Genomic DNA, 22,503 nt, shown 5'->3' with positions numbered 1-22,503 from the left:
AGCAGCAGTGAGAAAAGCAACATGGCAATTTGCTGCCTTATGAAAACTAATAAATAAACCTCACACCTGCCATATAATTATTTCTGCAAGCTAAAGATTTTGTCAGCAGGGTACTGAGGTGCCAGAGAAACCCTCTGCATCCTCAGATGTCTGCCTGCTTATATCTCCAAGGATGGAGACTCCGCTTCTCTGGGCATCCTGTGCCAGTGCTTGGACAGACTCACAGCAAAAAAGTGTTTTTAAATGTTCAGACAACCTCTCCTGCATTCCAGGGTGTTCCCATCAATTCTTGTCCTGTCACTGGGCAGCACTGAAAAGAGCCTGGCTCCGTCTCCTTTCCACTCCCCCTTCAGGGATTCCATTCTGCACTTATTTTACATCCTACGGAACAGCCTCTCTTAACTTAGCAAATGCAGATAACAATTTGAGCATCATTATAGCACATGCTGAGGAAAACAGACTAGTAAATGAGAGCCAGAACAAGTTCTGGTGACTCATTTGGCCCCTACTACATCTCCCCAGTGTATTTTTAAAGCCTCACAGTTTAACTCACAAAAAAAGAAATAAGTTTAAGTCCCAACACTGTTAAACTTGTAAGAATTTTGCTTGCAAGGGATCTGTATAATTAATATGAATAGAAAGAAGCAGAGACATGGATTTTGAACTAAATTACTAATAAATGAGAAGTACAGGTTAACTGGAAAGCAAACACTGGGAGAGCAAAATTCTATCTCCCTAAAAAGTTGCAGCTTAATTAACTCCATCAGTATTGCCCATGTAACAGAACTAAACCGACTGGTGTGCAATTCCAAAGCAAGACACCACTTCCTTTCTTTCCTCCCATCCACAAACATGTGCTATAAGGGAAAATACTAAATTAATTGCATAATTCAACAGGATGCCTATGATCTATTAATTGAGCATCCAATGTTAAATACACGTGGGCTTCATTTCTATTTTATTCTGAGTAACTCAGTGGCGCTGAGCACAAAACATATTTATTTCCTTGAACTGTCAACAGAAATTAAATCTCATGCAGTGTTGGATCACTAAATGAAAGTGAAACTGGATCAGTATAACTTAGTGTGCCCTTTCACAGGAAGGTAAAAGTGAAACCTTTTTTTTCACTTGTCACACTGCTAAGAAGACAACTGTCTAGGTCAGCTCACACGAATGATTACCAAACAATTAGCTCTTTAAATCCCTGTGGGGTTATTTTACCTGAGAAAAATTGTTTTTTCTTAGAAAAATTACTCAGAAAGCGCAATAAGTATTTCACAGAAATGCTTGCATAAGGTCAGCTACTGTGGAATAATTTATTGTGCAACAGCTATTCAGATAATTTCCAAATGTAGATAAGCTACTGAATGTTCTTCCCTTTAGGAGGACAAGGACACATCTTGCTTATCTCCCAAACCTTCCTGAGTCAGTCACAAGAGGAAAGCTGAAGAATCTTGTACCTGAGGAACCCTCACAGCAAGTGCTGGAGTAATTGCTATGGGTCTCCCTGGAATGTTTGGTTTCAGGGGCATTGCAAGGTGCTATTTTCTCAGAGATCAAAAGGGAAAAGGATACACCAAGAAGACAAGTATTTACTCAGTTTTAAGGAAAAGGTGCCAGCTGTGTTGTGTTGGCCGTTTATTCCCTACCAGCTCTGTTTCTGGTTTTTATTTTTAATTTATAGCCAGGGTTGGGTACAACCTCCATGGCAGATGTTTATTTTGAATATTTATGAAACTTGCATCTTGTGAGAGCGGAGAGGAAGGAAGTTGCCTCGTAAGCCCTCGCAGGGAGCTGCTTTTTGTCCGGTCCCATTCTCCCCTTCCTGTGAACTGCCCATTTGTTGCTTTACTTGAGAAGGATTTGCCAGCCTGGAGAGTTTCTTGTGATGCCAACTCTGCGAGCTCTCTGAAGTACGTCATTATCCGCGCTCGTTTACTGCACGTGAACTGGCAGCTTCTTTCACATATTCTGCACTATTTCTCCCTGCTCTGCCAGCTCAAAGACAGCATGCATTCCCTCAACTCTGATCATGCCCTGACACTTCACCAGATTTGGGAACAACAAGGAGCTGCTGCCCGGCACTGATTATTTAGCTGGCCAGATGAGACATCAAAAGGATTTCAGCACAGGAGAGACACCAGCTGTGGTTTTGGCAAACAAAGGGAGATTTTCCCAGCCTGAGTTCCTCTGCAAAGATTATAAACACTCAGAACTGATATTTAGGATAATTTGAGCCTAAATGACAGGAGAGAACACACTGCTTTCTGTACTTACAAAGCTACAGGTGACTGCTGTTATTTTTCTCTTACAGAAGCAGAGCCTCTTGGCTTACTTGGTAAAATGGAGCATGGAAATTTGCAACACACAGACAGAGAGCTACAGTAAGCATTTAAACAAGTAATGTTTGGTTTGAATCACAGATTTCCTTGAGCTGAGTCTAAATGAACATGTGCATGAAATTTAATGGAAATATTTAATATTTAAAGAGCTATGATTTCTGGACTAATGATTATATAATACTATTAGCATCCTGTTGTGTGAGGCTTTCAATTCATATAATTACAAGATTACTCTAGCAAGAACTTAGAGTAGGAATACATTAATAGAAAAGCAACTAAAATAAAATTATATATCTGGATAAGTTTATGTATTTTGCCTCAGCAGTTTTGCAAAATTTACATGTTTTAGACACATCTTCACAATACTGGAAAATCAAACGCATGAAGTTTTCCCAGCAAGGGCTACAATGCACACAAAACCTCTCACCAACAAAATGCACCCCTCTTCTTTCTCATCGTCATTTTAGGGAAGTCCTTTACCATCTCCTCTTATCTTCCTCCCACTTTTTCACCATTTAATACCTTCACATAATTTTGATTTTTTCCCCCCAAAACCAGTCATGCTCCATTCATGACACACGTACATTTATTTCTGCATAACTGTAAACATCACAAAAATTTAAGAGGCACAGGAGAAACCCTACTAGCTGAAGATTGCTCTGAAAGGGACAATGTCAGCTTCCATTCTGTGTGGTTTCTTTAGGAGTGCTACAGCACACTGCCTGGAGTTGCAACAGCATCCTCTGTGCTCACAGACCCCCCACAGCAATACCCTGTGATGGACTGAACAGCAAGGTGGGGGCTTCAGAGCTCTCATTCCACATCTTGTGACAACAATTATTTCTATGGATCTCACAGTCTTTTAAAATCCCTATTTCCAACAAACAATACAACAACCATCAGTCACACGGAGAGAGAGAGAGAGAGAGAGGAAAAGGGGAATGAGATGAGAACTCGCCAAACTCTCTAAGACTACAGACTTCCTGATTTTGCTCCACAGTGAAATACCAGTGTGGTGCTGATTCCCCACAGCTCTTCAGCTGCTGAGGCAGAGGAGCTCTGAAAAGTCATGTTGCCCCAGAATAAAGTCAGGCCTTGGGTAATATTCTGCATTTTTAGTCACTAGACCGTACGTTGTCAATGCTATTTTCCTGCTGTAGCATATTGAGCACTTTGATGCAACACCTGTTTAATGGAATGTTCACAAAGACATTTAACAAACTGGTTCCTCTGGAATTCAGGCTTTGCTGTTGGTGGTGAGCATCAACACCCCTTATTCTGTCAGGGAGGTTTTTATTCACTAGATGAACCCAGAGTCATTCTGGGGACTGTGGGTTTGAGTCCCATCTGGGAGGGAAATGATGCCTTGGGTTTTAGCTTTTATATTTTTCAGAATCTCTGCTGCTTGGTGTGTAACTCTGAAACTTCATATTAGGTGTTAGTTAGTAAGTTCTCTTCACAGGGTAGTTAGACAAAACAATTCCTTTCCCAGCTAAAGAATCAAGGACAACTGGTACCCAGAAAGTATAAACAGCAAAGGGAAGGGGGCAGGCCAGGGGGCTGAGACTTCATAGCCTGGGACTGTGGTTGGACAATTGACCCCAATATGTCAATGAACCAAAACTTATAAAAGTGTAAGAACTCGTGACCAGGATCCATCTTGGATCAGATTTGGGTGTAGCCTCAGCTGGGCTCTTGCACTGCCCAAGGTGTATCCTGTCAATAAATACCTTTTTTATTCCTTTTGCTCTGTCTAGTCTCTGTTCCAGGTCAGCCTTTCCAGGCAACAACTTCATACCTGCTTTCACCCCTTTGGACACAGAGCTGAAATACTGACTTTCTCATGAGGCTGGACCAACATCCTCTTATGCTCAGAGGAAATGTACTATTGACCAAGACCAGCAGGGGAAGGGGTGAGGGAAACTCGTTTTCATTTCACTAAAGTATTCAGAATGATTTTGTTTTCAGGCAGAGTTAATTTCCATGCAAATTAAGTGAAATATGCAAAACTATTATTAATAAATCTGAATAAGGTACCAAGAACTTATGAACAGCTCTGTAGTTCTGTGAAACCCTTCATGTTTTTTGTCAAAGTTTAAATGGTCCAGCACAGTGGAAGCATTCAGAGAAATGAATAAGTTCTTCATCCTCCCTCTAAACGCCACCCAGCAATGATTTGGGGGTTTCTCTGCTGTTCAACCCTTTGTCTTTCTGCCTCTTCTAGATGGCTCTTTTATGCCAGACTACCCTGAGGTTCTCACTGCTAGAAAGGCAGTTTCTCAATAATTCTATTTTCATTTGCCACTTCCTAGCCTCAGACAGTTTTGAATATTTTTTTTCATAGCAGAACTCTCTGTTGTGATGACATACACATAATGTTTTATTCTGTTCAAATGGAGAAAATTACTCTTCCCCACATTGTGGTGGAAATTTCACTGCTTTAGGAGTCCATCCAGCTTAGATGATAGGACTTGCTTAGAAAGCCTTCTAACTGCATTTTTAATTTTTTAAAAAAATTGTTCTCCTAAACTAATTTCAAATAATTCTGTTTCTAGCCAATGTTCACAGATATAAAGGTCAGGCATAATTGCTTCAAAACTCCCTGAATTTGTCCAGACTATATGGCCTATGTATTGCTTAAAGGTGACTATTGCAGCACATTTTATAATGAACAGTGAAATAGAACTTAGTTCTTTGCATAATCTGAAATACAAAGTTTTTGATCTGAGAGGAACATGATTTTTCTGAACTAGGTTTTCCACCACTGATCTTATAGTACACCAGAGGGAACAGTACAGTGCTACTGCTTTAAAATCAATTTAGTTTAATTTTAAATCTGCTAGGAATGATGAGATGTTCTTATAAAAATAACTCAGTAGTGATCTTTTAATCTTTTGTTCTGCTTTCAGTATTTATTACTATGTTAAAGTGAGCAACCATTTGCAAGACAGGTGCCACTTTAATAATGGCTTAAAATTATGGACAAAAAATGCATAAAAATTCTAAAGAACATCAAAATATATGCATCAACTTTTGAACTATTTTTAAAATTGCTTGGTCTTAGTGAATTTATTCTCCTGCTTAAGTCAGCACAGGCAGTGGAAGAAAAATATGGGCTTAATGCCACTGAGGTGGTCTGAGGCAGGATGTTTGGCCCCCAGAAGAGCTGAGAGCAATCACAGAAGCTGTTCAGGCTTGGCATAGGCTCAGATACCCTGTGCCTGCTCAGTGTGGCTGCCTGGCCAAAGAACAGAGTGGTCACAGGGCTTCCAGACAAAGCACCTTAATAAAAAGGAGAGTCCCAGAAGCATTGCTCTGTTTATACCAAACTGTAACAAAATGGAGAACAGGAACGAGAGGAAACAGCCATTCTATATTTATGTTTGACATAGATATGCCACCTCTGTTGGCCACTAAAGCTATAAACCCTACAGTAAAGTCACCCAAAATATCACTTTGAGGTCATTAATAAGAGTTTGTTACTAACATAAATTCTGCTTTGCTAATAAAATAGACAATCCTCTGAACTACAACACTGTGAACCACTTAGTACCCTGCTCCATGCTATCACTCCTGAAAAAAGTCTATTTATTTAGTGATTCTCAGCATCAGTTTGCTTGAACAAAAGCTGCACACGTGGACAGCTTGGAGAAATGTGTAGGTCTTTGCAGAGCCTTTATCAGGTATCTGCAAAATTTTTTTAAAGAATGGCATATTAGTGAGGCTGTTCCTTGAGGAGATACTTGTCTTACTCATTGTTGAAATGTATCTTCTTTAAGTACTTACATTCATACGGCGTGAGGGCTAAAAGATATCAGCTCAGAGTAACAGTATTTCCCTTCTCTTTGCAAAACTGAACACGTCCACACAAGATGAAAAGTAGCAAAGGATCACACACAAATTTCCATGTGTTTTATTGGTACTTTTCCTTCTGCCTGGAACCAAGTGCAGCTGTAAGCACAGAACCTGAATCATTCTCTCACAGCTGAGAATATGCAGCAGTAGCATTAGAGATAGATTAAACTATCCAAAATGACATTTTGAGCAGTATGACTCCATCTTACACCCAGAAATAAGTGTTTGCAGTGAAGCTGTTTCAAGAATACATATTCCTGCCTTAACATTTTATTCTTCCTTTAGCATAAAACAATTTATAGTTAAAAACAATTGTGTTCCTACACTTAGAGAGCTGATAGGTCATGAAAACTTTTGCTGTCCCAGCTAAGATTAGCAATCAAATGTGGCAATTCTGGTAACTGTGGTATACTGCATTAATCACAGACATGGCTCTTTTTCTGACAATCCTTCTAAAGAGATGCTGAATTAAGGTTTTCACCTTTTCTCTTCTCTTCCCTCTTTCCCTTCATGCCTACAGCAATACCCCTCTGGCTATCCTCTTGTCACATGAGGCCAGTAAGGATCTGAAGATACCTCTATAACAAACTCAGATACTGAAGGAATGTTTTTATGATTGCTCAGTAGTTCCTAGTCTGTAGCCTGTAGTGAATCAATGGTAAAGTTACTGTGTGCTGTTTGTCACAGCATATTCTGAGCTGGGAGGGACCCACAAGAAACATCGAGCCCAACTTTTAAATAAATGTCCATACAAGGATCAGCTCCATGACCTTGGTGTTACTGGCATCATGCTCTCACCAACTGAGCTACACAAAAATCACTTACATATATATATATGTGTGTGTCACTGCTGATCACACAGGGCTGTTCAGTTCACATAAATATTTGCCATCAGTACTACTCAAAATGAATTTGAGAATGTGTAATTCCCACTTTTGCCTCTCTAATTCTCCTGCATGGTCTAAAAGCAGTGATGTGATAGTTCCTACCTGAACCCTGCTGCATGAACTTCGACTTATTTTAGGATCTTTTCCATGAGATCCTCATTGTTCAGTGCCATACTGGTACTCCTCAGGATTGAGAGCAAAACTGTGTCATTTGCTTGTCTCATTTGTGTGTGGACCATACACAGTGGTGCAGACTGGATAAGCTCACAGAAGAGATCCAAACTTTTTCTATCCAGGCATATTCCTAAAATCTTAATTCCTCTGGCAATCTGCCCACTGTCCTTCTCCACCCCACAGTTTTCTTAGCTTCTGGTTTTGTAACTGTGGGTGTTTATTTTTACATTTTTATATTTTAAAACATTTTACATGTTTTACATTTACACACTCTCATGAGCTGAGTTATGAAAAAATTAAGCTCTGAATTGAAGAAATATTCATATGGAAAATGATGCCTTCCTGCTCAAGAAAAGCAGTAAACAAATTAGCCTAAAATAACTCATAATTTTGTCATATTCCCATTCCCATTCTATTCAAAGACCATCAGGTGCACTCACACTTGCAATCTTTGCATTATTAGGTTTCCTTTATTAGCTTCCATTTTAATTGAGAAGAAGTTTTCATAAATTCCTCTATTATTTCTCAAAGAAGATGGAGGCAAATATAGCAACCTGTGGAATATTCCCCCTTCTTCTCACGGAAGGCAGTTATGTACTGTTCATTTCAGTTTTCTATTAGCTTGACTTTCTACACGAAAAACATCCTCCAAGGCCTGAAGCTCAAAATGCTCCCCCAACCTGATAGCATCTTAATGTGCTCTTGTAATGGATTCTGGAACAGGTGGCTAATAAATTAACCAGAGGTATGCAATCTATTATTGACTGGCATCATTCCAACCACACAGCTCTCAAATGACAGCCTGTTTCATGCAAATTTTATTGTATTGAAGGTTCTATTTGTTACCAAGAGGCTTCCTTACAGATGGAAAGAAAATGCAGATAATATTTTCTACTTTACATAGGATAATGCTTCAAAAAAGCAAGTAAGCAAGCAAGCACGCAAGCAAGCAGGATTTTCCTCTTGGCCTTTTATACTCTAGGATGTTAACTAGCAATGTAACTTAGTAACAGAACAGACAAAAATAATATATAAAACGTTTTTTGGTGCTTTTTCACACTACAGAGCAGCTCTGAAGGAGATTATGAAGCTCTGCACTAGCAGACCTCTGAATACTGCAAATTTATCTTAATTTCGCCATGTAATACTGCACAGATTATTAAGTACATTTTAATTTCCCTCTTCTACTGTGCCAAATCTCTTTCTTAGAGATTTCTAATCTCTCATCACCAACTCATATCCATCCCTAAACAAATAAAGCAAAGGCTTCTGCTAAATCTTTGCTTTCCTTCCTTCTAGCTGGCTACTTATTTCCTCCTGGGTATGAAGCCATGAGAACAATACTCTCGGGAGTGATTCTGGGAGGAGAGATTCTTATTCATGAAAGAATGCCAAAATCTCTCTCCCTGCTATTCCTACATCAGCTTGCAGGACATTTTCTTGCAGAAATTGCTGCAGGACTGTAGGTAGGGCTTGGGACAGGCCACATGAGCTGTGAGTGTTCAAATAGCACACAAGGACTGAACCACAGAGTTTGAGCCTGATACACAAAGTTTAAAATGACTGTAGGGCTTAGGAAACAGGCACTAAGAAAAGCTGTGTATTTTCATAAGTAACAGAGATTTGAAGTCTCCCCTTGAAAGTGATTTCAATTGATCTGGAGAGAAAATGAATTAGAAATCAGTATTTCAAGCATGAATTGTATTACTTATGGATTGTTGGAACGGGTGCCTTTACATGCTATGATTGACACGTACATATGTCAATTTTCTAACTTTAATGTCAAAGGAGACAAGGGGATTGACACTTTTTCCTGTAATACAGCTGAATAAATACATCCTTCTGAATTGATGATTCCCTTTGTTAATCCTCTCTATCTAACAATCCTGTCCCAATACATGTGAAGGACAGTGCACTAAAACTAATTCAAATATTTCCACATATAAACCTATCTTGTCTTTTACCCATTATTTTGCTGTTTACCATTCAATGCTCTAATTCTGGGGAAAAAAAATTAATTCTGCTATGAATTGTAGTTATTGATTCTGTATTTTTCTGTCTATATTGATGTCTATAAGCTGAGCCACTAAATCTTTTGAGAGCTATTTTTTCACCATAACCACAGGAGTTGAAGCATAATAGTTAGTCATTTATAGAAAAGTGGGGTGGTTTATAGAGAAAGCAAAATAGTTTGCTTATTTCTTTCTCGTAATTACTCACATAGTGAAGAATATATTGATATTTATTATATTTAACAACTTGAGCTTTGAATTACTATTTTAAAATTAAATAAAGAATAAAAAAAATCAAATACTGCATTTGTGAAGTGGCGCCTTCGTTTGGTCACTTACAAGAAGGAAAGCACCCAGTGACATTTTCACTTAAGTGCTGTGCTGAAGCCAAAACCACAGAGAAACCTTAACCTGGCAAATACACATTAAGGAGTTAAAATAGTACTACTACTAATAATAATTGTAATAATAATAATAATAATAGTAAAACCTAATTAAAGTTTTCAGTAATGAAATTTGCCATTATAGAGCCATTAAATAAAACAAAGAACACTGTAAGGTAGCACAAATAAAATAAGGAATGTTCAAACATAGCACATTTATTCTTACACGTGTTTTATAGTTTATGAGTCCTTTTCTGTGGGAACAGGAAATGTTTTCTGTTATTAGTTCCTTTTATCTGCCTCCCTGCCTCCAGTGCTTTTTTACTTCTGTTCAATGTGCATACAAATTGGATAATCACAATGGTTCTTTATTACTTTTTCTTTATACAGAAAAATAAAGGCCACCAAAATGATCTGTCTTGAAATTCCAGCAAAGTCTAACAATAGAATTCAGGTAATGGTTTGTACCTATGGAAGCTGTAAGGAAATACCAATAAGGCATGGCAGGTTCCAGTGACCTAAGGGAAGCCAGCTACCCTGAGAGAACTTCCATGTTATAACAGGAATCCATGGAGTGAAACACCTACTTCCTAATCAGCATTCAAAAGTTTTGAATGATGTGTCAGTACATCCTTTTCTGTCCACACTTGGGATAACATCCCTGCAGACGTGGTGACAGTTTCTCAGAATACACCACAGGACAGAGAATTTAAAACAAGACTGACGAAGCTGTCAGGAGCTCACCTGTTCTCCCTCACCAGATTAACTGCACTGGGCATCTATTTCCATGCTCCTCACACCTTCTCCCCAGAGCACAAAGCCCAAGCCAGGGAAGCACAGGAGGTCCTGGGAAATCATACTCGGCCCAAAACATCACATTTCTCTGAAAATCAGTCTCACTTTCTGTCTAACATAAATTTTGTCCTTTCTCAAATTGCTATCAATCACATGATGCTGCCTGAGCAGCATCAGGGCACAGAGTTTTGCACAGGGAGGCAGGGCTCCTTTTAACCCTCATAAATAATGTAGAAAAAACATCAGTAAATCTTTTCCATTCTCCTGACCTCCCTTGTATCTTTATTATTCTTCTGAATTCAGTTATATTCTAATTAAAGCTTAGTTTTGCATTAAGTTGAGATGCAGTGCATACCCTATCTTTTCTTCACAGGGTGGCAGTAAGAAGCCAGGTACAAGTAATCATCACCTAACTATAATGAGATATTAATGCTGGCAGTTTCACTGACATTTAGAAATTATTTTGATTGTGAGTTTAGGTTTATTCTGCAGAATTCCTGGTAGTGTTACCTCACTTATCAACACTTTTTGTTTTACATAGACAGAATTATTAGATTTCATTAGGGTGCTTCATTTGAAATTTGTGGATTTAATTTCAGGTTAAAACTGCATCTTACTTTGTGACTTCTAGCTCTTTCCATATTTATAAAATTTACTATGACAAGTACTTTTGTCAGTAAGGATCAACACCAAGTATTTTCCAACACTATTTTGCTGCAATAATATCATTATTGTACAGTTATATAGAAACAGTATGATTTATTAAACAATATGTAATTACATAATGTTTTTATTCCAAGGAAGATGCCTTTATGTCATCCTTGTTCTGACATTCAGAAGACACAAAGGAAAGGTCAAATAGTTAGATGGTCAGTTTGATTTAATTATTCTGCTGTTCTGTTCCATGTTTGTACTCGTGTCTTCTGTGTAGGAACTTTTATTCTTATTCTGAGCCACCGGTTGCTAACATGGCAAGAATAGATATTCACAACCATTGTATAGAACACTTGATAAATCTATCAGATACCATTATTGCTACATTCATCAGGCTGACACTTAAATTGCCTTAGTCTGTATCAGTACAGTATCAGCAGAAAATTTCAAACTGCAAACACTACAGGTGAAAATGCAGAAAACAGCACAGAATACATTTAAGAAATAGGTGGAATAATAGGATGAAGTAAAAATGTTTGCATTATTTTAATCCAAGGGAAGAATTCCTTGTTCTGGAAACTATTCTGAAAAATCAAATAGTGACAGACTACTTGTGCTGTAACTTGATAAATCACTTACAAAGTAATTTTGTGATTTTCCACTGTTTTTCTTGTCAATGGGCAACTACCATGGGTATTTCTACTCCACTGTGACAAACTGGCATCTCAGGCAGCTGTTCCTTTTAGAGTATAATATCAGCAGTCAGACAGATAGACGAGTCATTATAAAAAAAAAATAAAAAAATGAGCAAGCTTTTTCAGCAGATCATGTAGATACGCTCCAATTCCATACAATTAAAAAGTGCAAAATGAAAAGAAAAATAAATAAATAAATAAATAAATAGGAAAAAGGTGGTGAAGGAGGCAGAAAAGTAAAATAAAAAAATATTCTTAAATAGTCAAGAAACTGAAAACAGCCTCACAACCTTAGGGAGAATTTTGTGTTCGACTGCTACCATCCCACATTGGTTTTATTCCATGGGCAGACACTCCTGGAACCGTCTGGGTTTCAGCTCTCCAAGACAAAAATCAAAGCAAGATCTTCTCAGTGAGCTGCCTCCAGCCCTGGAAGTCACACACCCCTTCAGTCCCCAAAGGCCTGAGCTTTATGTCAAATTTTTATGACACTGAGCAGACTCCTGGCTAAGCCTCTGAGAACCATAAATGTTATAGCCTTTTTTTTTTTTTAAGTCTACTGCAAATAATAAAGGGCAATGTTAAGATCTTTGTAGCATAAAGGAGTATCTGTCTTTCTAGAGTAAAAGTCTAAAGTTTTGTTTCTGTGGTGGTGATGATTTTGTGTTTTCTAAACCAAATGTACCTGACACTGACTAGATTTTGAGAGATAAACAAGAAGTTCTTTTAAAGCAAATTAATATTTTGAAAGGGATAAAATCTAACCAACACTTTGAAATACATGACATTTCATTTCAGACTATTACCTTGTAACTAGTAAATGGTTCTTGAATTTTACTCTGAATTCTGTGGTACTGATAACTGTCAGAAAACTTAATTAATGGCTTAAGCGGATAATTGATCTGATTTGCTAAAGTATATTTTCCATGCTAAATTGAAAAAATGTAAAAATTATAATTGCTGTTACAATAATTATTATAATTCCCTCCATTGCCAATCAGAAAGATCCTCGAAGTAATGAAGTTCAGAACTTTGAGTAGAGGAACGACTGCTTTAAAAACAAAATTATCTCTGTCCAACATATTTAGTGTCATGAGACATTTACTTTTGTTAATCATATAGACAGAGTGTGTTTATCAGGAGAATTTTCTAGACACTTCATTTCTCAGTATAGGCAGGACCTAATGCCACTGAAAACTCTAAAAATGAAATTCTAAGACCAACTTCAAGGGAAGCAAAAGGCAAAAATCCTTCCCGACTTCAGGAACCATTTAGTTTCATTGTATGCTGCCAGTGATTTCTTCCTGCATTTCTAAAGCCATTTCCAAAGTTACTCTTTGAAAATCAATTCATAATATTAAAAAGAAAAAAACCCTCAAATGGAGCATAAATCAACCATCTTGTGTCTTTTGCTTAGTTAATGACTGACACTAAGAGATTCCATAATTGCCAAAAATGAGAGCCCTTTATCAGGGAATGATGCAAAATCTCTGTAAACAAAGAAGAGGACCATGACAGGGAATAGCTGTGGCTAACATTGCATTTTAACAGCAAACACATCTAGCAATTTATTTATCAGTCAGAATTCTGAGTCCCTGTTATTGACATTTGACAGAATCATAGCTATGGTACAGACAGCTTCTCAGACCTGTCATTTAAAACCCCTGCAATTTTAAATGGACCCTCCATCATGTCTAACACCTAATTATCTTGTCTAAGTGGTTTTGCCAGGCGAGGAAGATAAACAATGAAAGGAGGGTGGCAAATTTAGAATGTTCAGAAACTGATTGCATTTGAAGAAAGAATAAAGTTTTGACCCCTACACATGCTAACTTAAACCTATGCTTTAGATTTTTTTAACTCTCAATTAGTATACTCTTTTTTCCATATTCATAATGGTCAGTGAGATGAAAGATCAATTAGTCACACAGTTTGCTCAGAACACCTGATGAGCTGGGAAATTATAGAAACCATGAAAATGCTGTAGTTCACACTGGCAGAAACTCTGAAGGCTTTCCATATTTACTTGGGCAGTGAGACATATTCTGAACTTGCACATCCTCTCAAAATAATGGTTTTGGTTCTTTTTTTTTATTATTATTATTTGAACCTTGACTACATTCCTTTTTGTCTATTCTATTTCCTAAAAGTACCTAGAATCCCAGATGGTATCAGCTGCTTAAGTTTGCTGCCTTTCTCAGCCCACAACTCAGTGCTTTTTTTCTGGAATTGGATGATTTCTAAGGTCCCTTCCAACCCAAACTATTCTATTATTCTGTGATTTTTTGGTGCATGCTCAGGTCACCCCCTTGCCCATGTCTGGTTTCAAAGGTGGCGAGAAGTGCTTCCCTCTGGACTGCAATAAAGATCTTGACAGTTTAGTGAGGGGGAGAAGGAAGATAAAACCTCCACCTCCTTGCATGGACACAAGCAGCATCAGCACCAACAGATCACATTTGTTTGTTCAGCATCTGGTTCATCCCAGAGTTCTGAAAGTGCATCTGAGAAGGTACCAAAAACTGTCACAGTTAAGGAGTGAAGTTCCTATTATTTATGGGAGTCATAAACAGGACTTCAAAAGACAACTACTGCAAGCAAACTGACTTGTAAAAAAATACAGCAGATTTTCAGAAAATAATACATTTTCAGTTTGCACAGCAAAAAACAGTGAACTGCTGTGTAAATTTATATACAGCAGCTGGAACTGTAAAACCACTAAGAAAAGCTACTTCTCATAACATATTCACCAGATGCATTTGGCATGTTGAGTAAAGCCAAATCAACTACTTCTGAAGAATTAAAAAGGTATCAATTTGTACAGGATTATTTTCCTTATCCCCAATTGTGTTTTTTTTTTTTTCTTTTTCATTGGTGAGGCAATTAAAATTTTAAATAAAAACTGAATGAATGCTAGTGAGCATTAACGCAGAACATATGAAGATGGAAACTGGTAGCAATCTGTTCTAGCAACCAAAACTGTGTCTTCCAAGCAAGCAAAGGCCTCTTCCTAAAGCCACCTAGCCTGTAATCCCTTTGAAGTATATTGGTGGATACAAGTAATTAGCTCAGTGAAATAACTAACTAAATGCCTGCACAAGACATTCTCAAACTAGCATTTAGAAACTGCAATAAAAATGGGTTTTTTTTAAAGGCTTGATGTGAAATGGAAATTGGGTTCCTTACCTGAACTGAAGAATTCCATAAAAAATAAGGTTAGCGCCTCACAGTCTGATGGGAAAAGATACAAACCAACTAAGAATTCCTCCCTTTTCTTTTTACACTCAAGCATCTGACTTTAGATAAGGACCAGAGGAGGGATGGCAAAATTTAAAATAACAGTAGCACTAATAGCAGTAGATAATAAATTTAACAAAACAGGAAATGATGTGCTGCATTCTGATTACTGAGGCATTTGCTATTGAGCCATAATTTGGAAAGCTTCCTCACAATTGATCTGAACATTATGGGTCTGGAAATCACCATGAAAATGCCACAACTGACAGCATCTCCACTCTGTAGCATATGTGAAAAATCAAAATGTTTTAAGCTCTTTGGTGTATTTCTATTTCTGCTCTGTGTTTCTGAGTTCGAAGTTGTCATTCAGTGTCTTTCCTGGCTGCATCCATTCCCACAGCATTGTTTCTGAAGCTCTAAGTTGCCCAGCAAGCAACTCCTTTGTAATTCAAGAGTGTAGAAAATGGGTTCAGATAATTTTCCAAGCAGGTATGTTTGACTTTAATAATTTAATTTTCATAGTCACACATAAATCACATATACAGAAAGCTTCAGAACTTAACACAGGCATGGATTTGGCGATTGGCTGCCTTACCAGCTCTGCTTCATGAAATCATCTGTTTATGTGAAGTATAGCAAAGAGATATGATTTTTTTTGCTTGCAGTAGGGTGTTCTCAAGCCTTAGCTCAGTCCTGGGGACTTAACTGCTTTCAGGACTCACGTAGTTGTGGGATTTCACTTTGTTTTTCAACTGGTAACAAGCAGAAAAAACGATTTGTGTATCAAAACAAAAACTGAGACCCTTGCTGAAAGAAAAAAATGTACCCTAAAGCAAAAATCTTAAAATATTTTTCTGAAAATATAGCAAATACAGTCACAGAATCACAGAATATGCTGAGTTGGAAGGGACCCACAAGGATCATCCAACTCCTGGCCCTGCACAGGACACCCCAAGAATCACACCCTGTGCCTGAGAGCATTGTTCAAATGCTTACTGAATTCTGTCTGGCAGGCTTGGTGCTGTGAGCACTTCCCTGGGGAGCCTATTCAATGCTCAGCCACCCTCTGCGTGAAAAACCTTTTTTTTTTTTTAGTATCTAGGAGAAGTTTTGCATTAACTTAAGTTAGTGCAAACCAAGATCATTACCCAAGAGGTCACAAATATCAGCAAGTTAATTTTGGCAAAACAAAGGCTTTACTGAAGATGTCTGATTTTCCAGAAATGACCTTGTCCAATTTTTAAGGGGACTTCTGAATAAAGAAAGAGCTGCTGACCAGAGTAGATCAGTGCGAGGCTTTGACTGCTAAGGGTCAGGGGGCAGGCAGGAATCTTGGCCTCCCAATAAATGCACCCTTTCCAACAAAGTGACTTTGTGAGGGAGGGTCTCTCCCTCCCCATCTCCCGTGAGGTCTGACATGACATGACATGACAGATCTGTCACCCACAGGCCTGTGAGGTGTGACATTCAGCAGGTTTGCTGTGATGCTGCTTTAACAGTGACTGAAGAGCAAAACTCGATTTGTAAAAGCTTTCACGATTCCTCCATCCCCATCAAACACAAGAAAATCTGTCAGAAGCTGTTCTGTCCCAGAAAGAAATGAAGGCTGGTACCAGGGCATCAGATGAGGAGAAAAGGCACTGCCATCAGCTGGCAGTGGGCACCAGCAGCCACCCCAGGCAGCCTGCCCAGGCATCTCAACTCAAGCTGCAACAGGAGCTGGAGCTTGGCCCCTTCATTCAGTTCTAGGCTCAAACTCCTGCTCCTGTTGTCTTGCTGTGGCTCTGTGGGACAGCCTGGGGACAACAAGGATTACTGCTTATTCTCTGACACTGCTGTGCTGAGCTTGGCATGATGAGCTTCACTGTGCTAAAGCAAAGAGCTCGCTCTCCCAATGGCACAGATGTCTCTATTTCCTAAGCTGGAGTTCAGAAACAGCCAGGAGATGTGGAATGGCACCTGGCCACAGTTCAGAGCACAAAGCTGGAGCTGGCCAAGTGTTGTCCAGAGCAGAATGCAGAATGGGTTGAAAGGTGTCAAACTTTTTAACTTCTTTCTTTATTTTTATCTCTCTGCATAAATATGCATACGAGCATATTAATACGTGTCCATCCATATGTGTGCTTGTGTGAATTAAAATCAGGCCTGACAAGCCTATAGTGACAAGTTCTAATGAAATTATTCTTTGTCATTGTCTCTGTTCAGCAAAACAAACAAACAAATTAGGTAAAATGAAATACCTCCTTTTAAAAAGAAACAAAATTTCCTCCTCCAAAAGCACTTTATGGGAGCATGATGTTTGCCCATTTTTGGCTAGTTCTTCACAAACAACTTTGGAGCAAGCTGGCAATTTTTTCCCACAAATTTAAAGAAGCCCAAAAGATCTATTTCTGTAACTTTCATGAGAATCAATATCTGCATGAAGATATAGACCCAACAATAAACTTGCTTTGATTTTTGCCCATATGCCAGCCAAATCAGTAGGAAATAGAATAGCCCCAAGCACAAATGTGAAGGAAATGAAGTAGTACCAGTTCTGCTACTGATACTACAAATAATTTAGTCTTTAAGAAAAAAAAAATTACAAAACCACAGAGATAATACGTACTAAAAAGAAGCAAAAGGTTGAAATTTGCTAGGCATGACTTTGGATAAAGACTTTATACATGTCTTGATCTATTTATATCCTATATTCAGACAGAGATATCTCTGGATATGAGAAAATGTACTTTCTAAAACTTTCTATAAAAGGAAACCAGAACTTATTGAATTTAAAAAGTTCAAGTTAAAGACCTGTGTTTATGAAAGCATGGCACAAAGATAATTTAAAATTTCCAGAGGTAAATTAAGTGGAACAAATTTTTTTAGGAGGCATCATGTGATTTAGAATTGAGACTTCTGTTGCCAGAAAAAAAAAAATAAAACAAAAAGAAGAAAGTATTGTGATTTTGACATGAGTCTTTTTAGACATGACTCCAAGCTGATGCCTCAATTCTAAATGACTGCAGGATAGTTTAATATCTTTGTTAAAAAGCAGGCTGGTAAACACAGAATTTCACTGAAAATGCCACAGCAGAACCTGTGATAACTTCAGATTATGTAAAAATTATCTATTCCTAGTCATGTTTCTCCCAAAAAATAGTGGTTTGTATAGAACTACTCAGGCATATCAGGAGAAGGAATATAAGCAGCAAATGCCTGAAACCAACTCTTTTGAACAACAATTAAACACTTCTGAACTGCAAGGTATACTGACTACAAACTCCCCTTTTCACTTTCTCTAATGAGATATTAGCACATTGTATCTAAGTGTAGTCATACAACTTCAAGAATTCTATAAAATATTCATCTCACAAGGTGATTTTGAATGGATTGCAACTCCCTTGCATTGATGCAGCATTTGTAGTTGGTTTGGGTTTTCTAATATTTTCCACCTTAGGCAAGCAGATAAATATTTCACCACTTTATGTACTATCAAGGGTCTCTTCTTGCTACTAATAAAGAAGTAATGCACTGCTGGAACAAACAAACAACTGATTAGTTGTGAAACAGTCCCACTGATACTGAAACTAGCACTAAACCTGGAACTTCAGAAAAAGGAAACTGTTGCCTGGCAAATCCCTGAACGTTGCTGTGCCTGCTTTTTTATCTGTGCATCTTCTGGACAAAGAGTAAAAGAAATGAGAGACTAGTTAAGATTTACAGCTTTGCTGGCTTTCTAGGGTCACACTGTCTTAATGAGTAATTGTTCATCCTGGCACTTGCTGCCACTAAAAGAGTTGATAGCAGCTCTAACACCAAGTCAGTAGTGATAGAGACGTATGGCCCTAACCACCACCAACCTACGGCTGAGGGAGAACAATGTCTTGTGCATCTTTCAATTTTCTCTTACGTTTTTGAGCTGGCAAATGCGTTCTGAAGGGAAGTCACCTTCCCGTACACACAGCTATTGCCACACTTATACCCGTAAAAAATGCCCATTTTTGCAATCAGACTAGTTTTTATTAGCATTTCTTTATTTTTTTGATATGTCAGGTGGCATTGCTGTAAAGCAAAAAAATTGTTTTATGATGGCTTTTCCAGTCAGCATCATCACTTTTATTCCAAGCTACTAACTAACTCCCTGCCTAATTTGTCACAATTTAAAATGAAGCATGTAGCAATGTTTAGAGGCAGAGCCATGACATTTATGTTTGGCTGAGGCAGTGGTCACCAGCAGTCTCAATTTATCACTTTTAATTTAAATTCCCATGCCAATGATTTTCATTCTTAAAGCTATGACTGGCATCTGTGGATTCCAAAATCAAAGGGAAAATAAGCTACGGTTAGGAATTCAACCACTCAGATCAATGAAAACTTGTTTTATAACTGAGAGTGCTCCAGTTAAATCCCATCTGCCTGACAGAAGGAATTTAATGTTTCAAACAGCTCCTTTCCCACTTTAAACTGAGAATAACTTTTTATTGCAGCACTAAGCCACTACTTGCTGGACAGATGCCGAGTATTGATGTTGTGCTCTCAGGAAATATTGTGAAGTAAGTAAAGTTGAGTGCACCAACCTAAAGAACCATGCACTAATAACCAAATGTCGATCCCTGAACTGCCTGATAGTTGCTACTGTTCTCTTTTTAGAAAACTGATGCACTATGTCACAGCTGGAAGGTAGCAGCAAAAACTTGAGAGGAATTAGTAAATGGAAGAACATACTCTGTATGAATTTATTGTGAAAATAAAAGTCGCTTAAATTTCTGAACCACTTGGAAGGTGAATAATTGGGATAATTTGATCCAATACCTTGCAACTAGAAGTTCATTTGAATTAGAATTATTTTATATCACTTTCAAAAGTTAGATAGGTGCATTTTTTACTGTTATTACTTGCTAAAATACGTACTAAAACAGAGACATCAACATGTCTGTGTGTAGTGGTGTCATAAAAACACTCACTCACTCATGTCAGACAAACAGAGAGTGAAGGACAGAAACAGAAGTCCACATACTATTCCACACCATTCTATATTACACAAAAAGAAGTAATCTTATTCTGTGGAAACTGGGAAGTAATTTAAAAATATTAAAGAAATACTTCATTTGGACAGAATGCTTTGTTTTGGTTTGTTGTGTTTTGCTAAATAGTCTTTCCTCGGCCATAGTTTTCCATTCAGAAAGAGATGGTACAATTTCTTAAATAATTCATAATCTTTTGGTAAATCACTATTTTTTGTTCTGAGATCATTAGTGTCATTCAAACACCAAAGATTTTAGCTGTGAAATAGCCATAGATGACTTGAGGGTATTTCTCTCTGTCATTAGCTTCCCTGTAAATCCTTGAATTTACAGGATTATCTACCCCCACTCTACTACTCTGAGTTGGTTCCCTTCCCAATTTATCATCCATTAAAGCAGCCAAAAGGAGAGTGCTGCACTTTGTAAGGAAATCTCCCATACAAGAAATAAGCTTTAAAAAAAAAATCAACCAAAAAACCCCACATAGCAAATCAGTACCCATTAAAGGATTGATCATACACATTTTGTTTTGCATAAAATGGCTGTGAACATCACCAGAAGTGAAATAATCACTGTTACTCAAATCTGAAGAATTTGTATCACTGCAGACAAATTGTGCTATTCTTGTTTCCTTTTGCAGATATTGCAGTTTTTACAAGGACTATCAAGTATTGCTGTAACTCAGAATAATGGAATCTTTTCATACTTTAATGTCCATACAATATGCTGTAATAATATTTCCTCTTATTAAATCTTTTTATCTTTAACTATTGCAAGTGTATATAAAACCCCCAACAGATAAGCAGGAATATCTAATCACAAAGAGCAAAAAATCTGAAAAAGTTCCATGGAAAATATGGAAAGATTACAAAATATTTCCACAAAATTAAATATTCTCACTGCAAATAGAAACATAGTAACATATTAAGTTGTATTTAGTTGTAGATAGACAAATGAATCAGTAGCAAACTATTTCACACTATTTATATATATACTGAATGATTTTGTTTTATAATATATGGATGCATAGAGAAAAAAAGCTAAATATAGTAAGTATTATGCCTTCTTTAACCTTCAAATAGCTTTGGTTATAGACATAAATTCATATTGATATTCTAATTAATTTTAATCTTCCATCAACTGAGACTGATAGTGACTTGCTCATAAAAGCTGACATATATTCCACTCACTCCAATTTTTTTTGAAGATGTTAGCTTTATCCTCCCTAAAACTGCCTTAAAAACTACATTTTTATTGTCTGACAGTATAAATGCAAACAAATTTTACTCACAATGCAGCTTAAAAGAGCTTAGCTTTATTATGTTTATGAGAATGCAAATATTATCTTGGAAGTTTATCCAGAATTCTAGTATAGATATGAATATGGAAGACGAAAATCTGCACAGATTTTTTTTCAACTGTTCACCTCCAAGAACTGTGGCTGTAACATCTCTGATGCTTAGCTAGAAATGTTAGGTCATCTTTATGAACCAGCTGTGTTACAGAGCAGCAGTTAACAGAGAATGAAAAATTATAAAAGGAGAAGATAATGAAGTAAATGTGATATTAGATAAGCTGATAAACAGCTCCTATGTGTTGTGCCATAAGTAACTATTCTCAATTACATCTACCTTCAAAAAATCTCACAAACTTTTTTCTTTTCCTTTTTTTAGCTGAGATTAATCAATGTTTCTTTATTACAGTGGGCTGTTTCATGCAGCAAAGGTTACCACTGACACTGGCACCACTGAACCTGACTGTTTCAGGGAAAGGTCGAAGAGATGAATGCAGATAAAACTCTGCTCTCCTGCTAGAGATGATTTCCCAACACCAAGAAAATACACATCAGGGAACTAAGCTAATACAGCTCTGCAGTCACATGTATTCTCTGAAAAGGTAGAGATTTTCATCTTCCCTGCTCTCAACTTGCTTCTTTGACCAAAAAAAAACCAACTTCCTATTACAAGCAAGCATATTTATAGCTAAATATTATTCAACACCACATTAGAATGTGATTTCCTCTGTTTACTTTCTCTGGAGATTTCCTATTCTAAGTCGGAGTTGCATTATTAATAAAATGAAATCAATACTTTCTGTAAATCTGCATAGAGAGATGCTGAAACATCATTTAAAATATTTTCCCTTTTAGAATAAATTGTATCTATGAATGAAATATCAAAATTACATCTCCTCTCTAGTTAGTGATATTTGTAGCTTGACAGAAAAATGCATTAATTGAGGGAAAATACAAACTCATATTTTCTCTATTGTTGATAGGCTGTGGCCCATCATCCTTGAACTAATTTCCTCAATTCCAATACTCCCCTACCCTACCCTGCAAATTTTTCTTTTTAGTCTTCATTGATCTTAAATTACAGGATAAAAGAAAGAATTGTTAGTAAATTTTAGAACAGTCTAATTTTGAGTAACAGAGCTTGGGGTTTAATATTAAGTATACATGAACCA

The 22,503-nt window shown here is 37.3% G+C and overlaps 1 protein-coding gene across 5 annotated transcripts in view; it reads right to left on the bottom strand.

Moving 5' to 3' along the window:
- Positions 1-22,503, bottom strand: part of LOC134058192 (ephrin type-A receptor 6) — a 363,450-nt gene that overhangs the window by 150,595 nt on the left and 190,352 nt on the right. Inside the window, exon 5 of one of the 5 annotated variants that reach the window (XM_062515305.1) lies at positions 12,290-12,297. The exons of the other annotated variants lie outside the window; for them this stretch is intronic. Within the exon in view, the coding sequence (XP_062371289.1) occupies positions 12,290-12,297 (8 nt within the window). The remainder of the gene's footprint in view (positions 1-12,289; positions 12,298-22,503) is intronic. 5 annotated transcript variants of the gene reach the window in all.

Source organism: Cinclus cinclus, chromosome 2 (genome assembly GCF_963662255.1).
Source record: "Cinclus cinclus chromosome 2, bCinCin1.1, whole genome shotgun sequence".
NCBI classification, from domain to species: Eukaryota; Metazoa; Chordata; class Aves; order Passeriformes; family Cinclidae; genus Cinclus; species Cinclus cinclus.
Note: the sequence above shows the minus strand (reverse complement) of the source record. Positions and strands in the feature narration are given on the sequence as shown.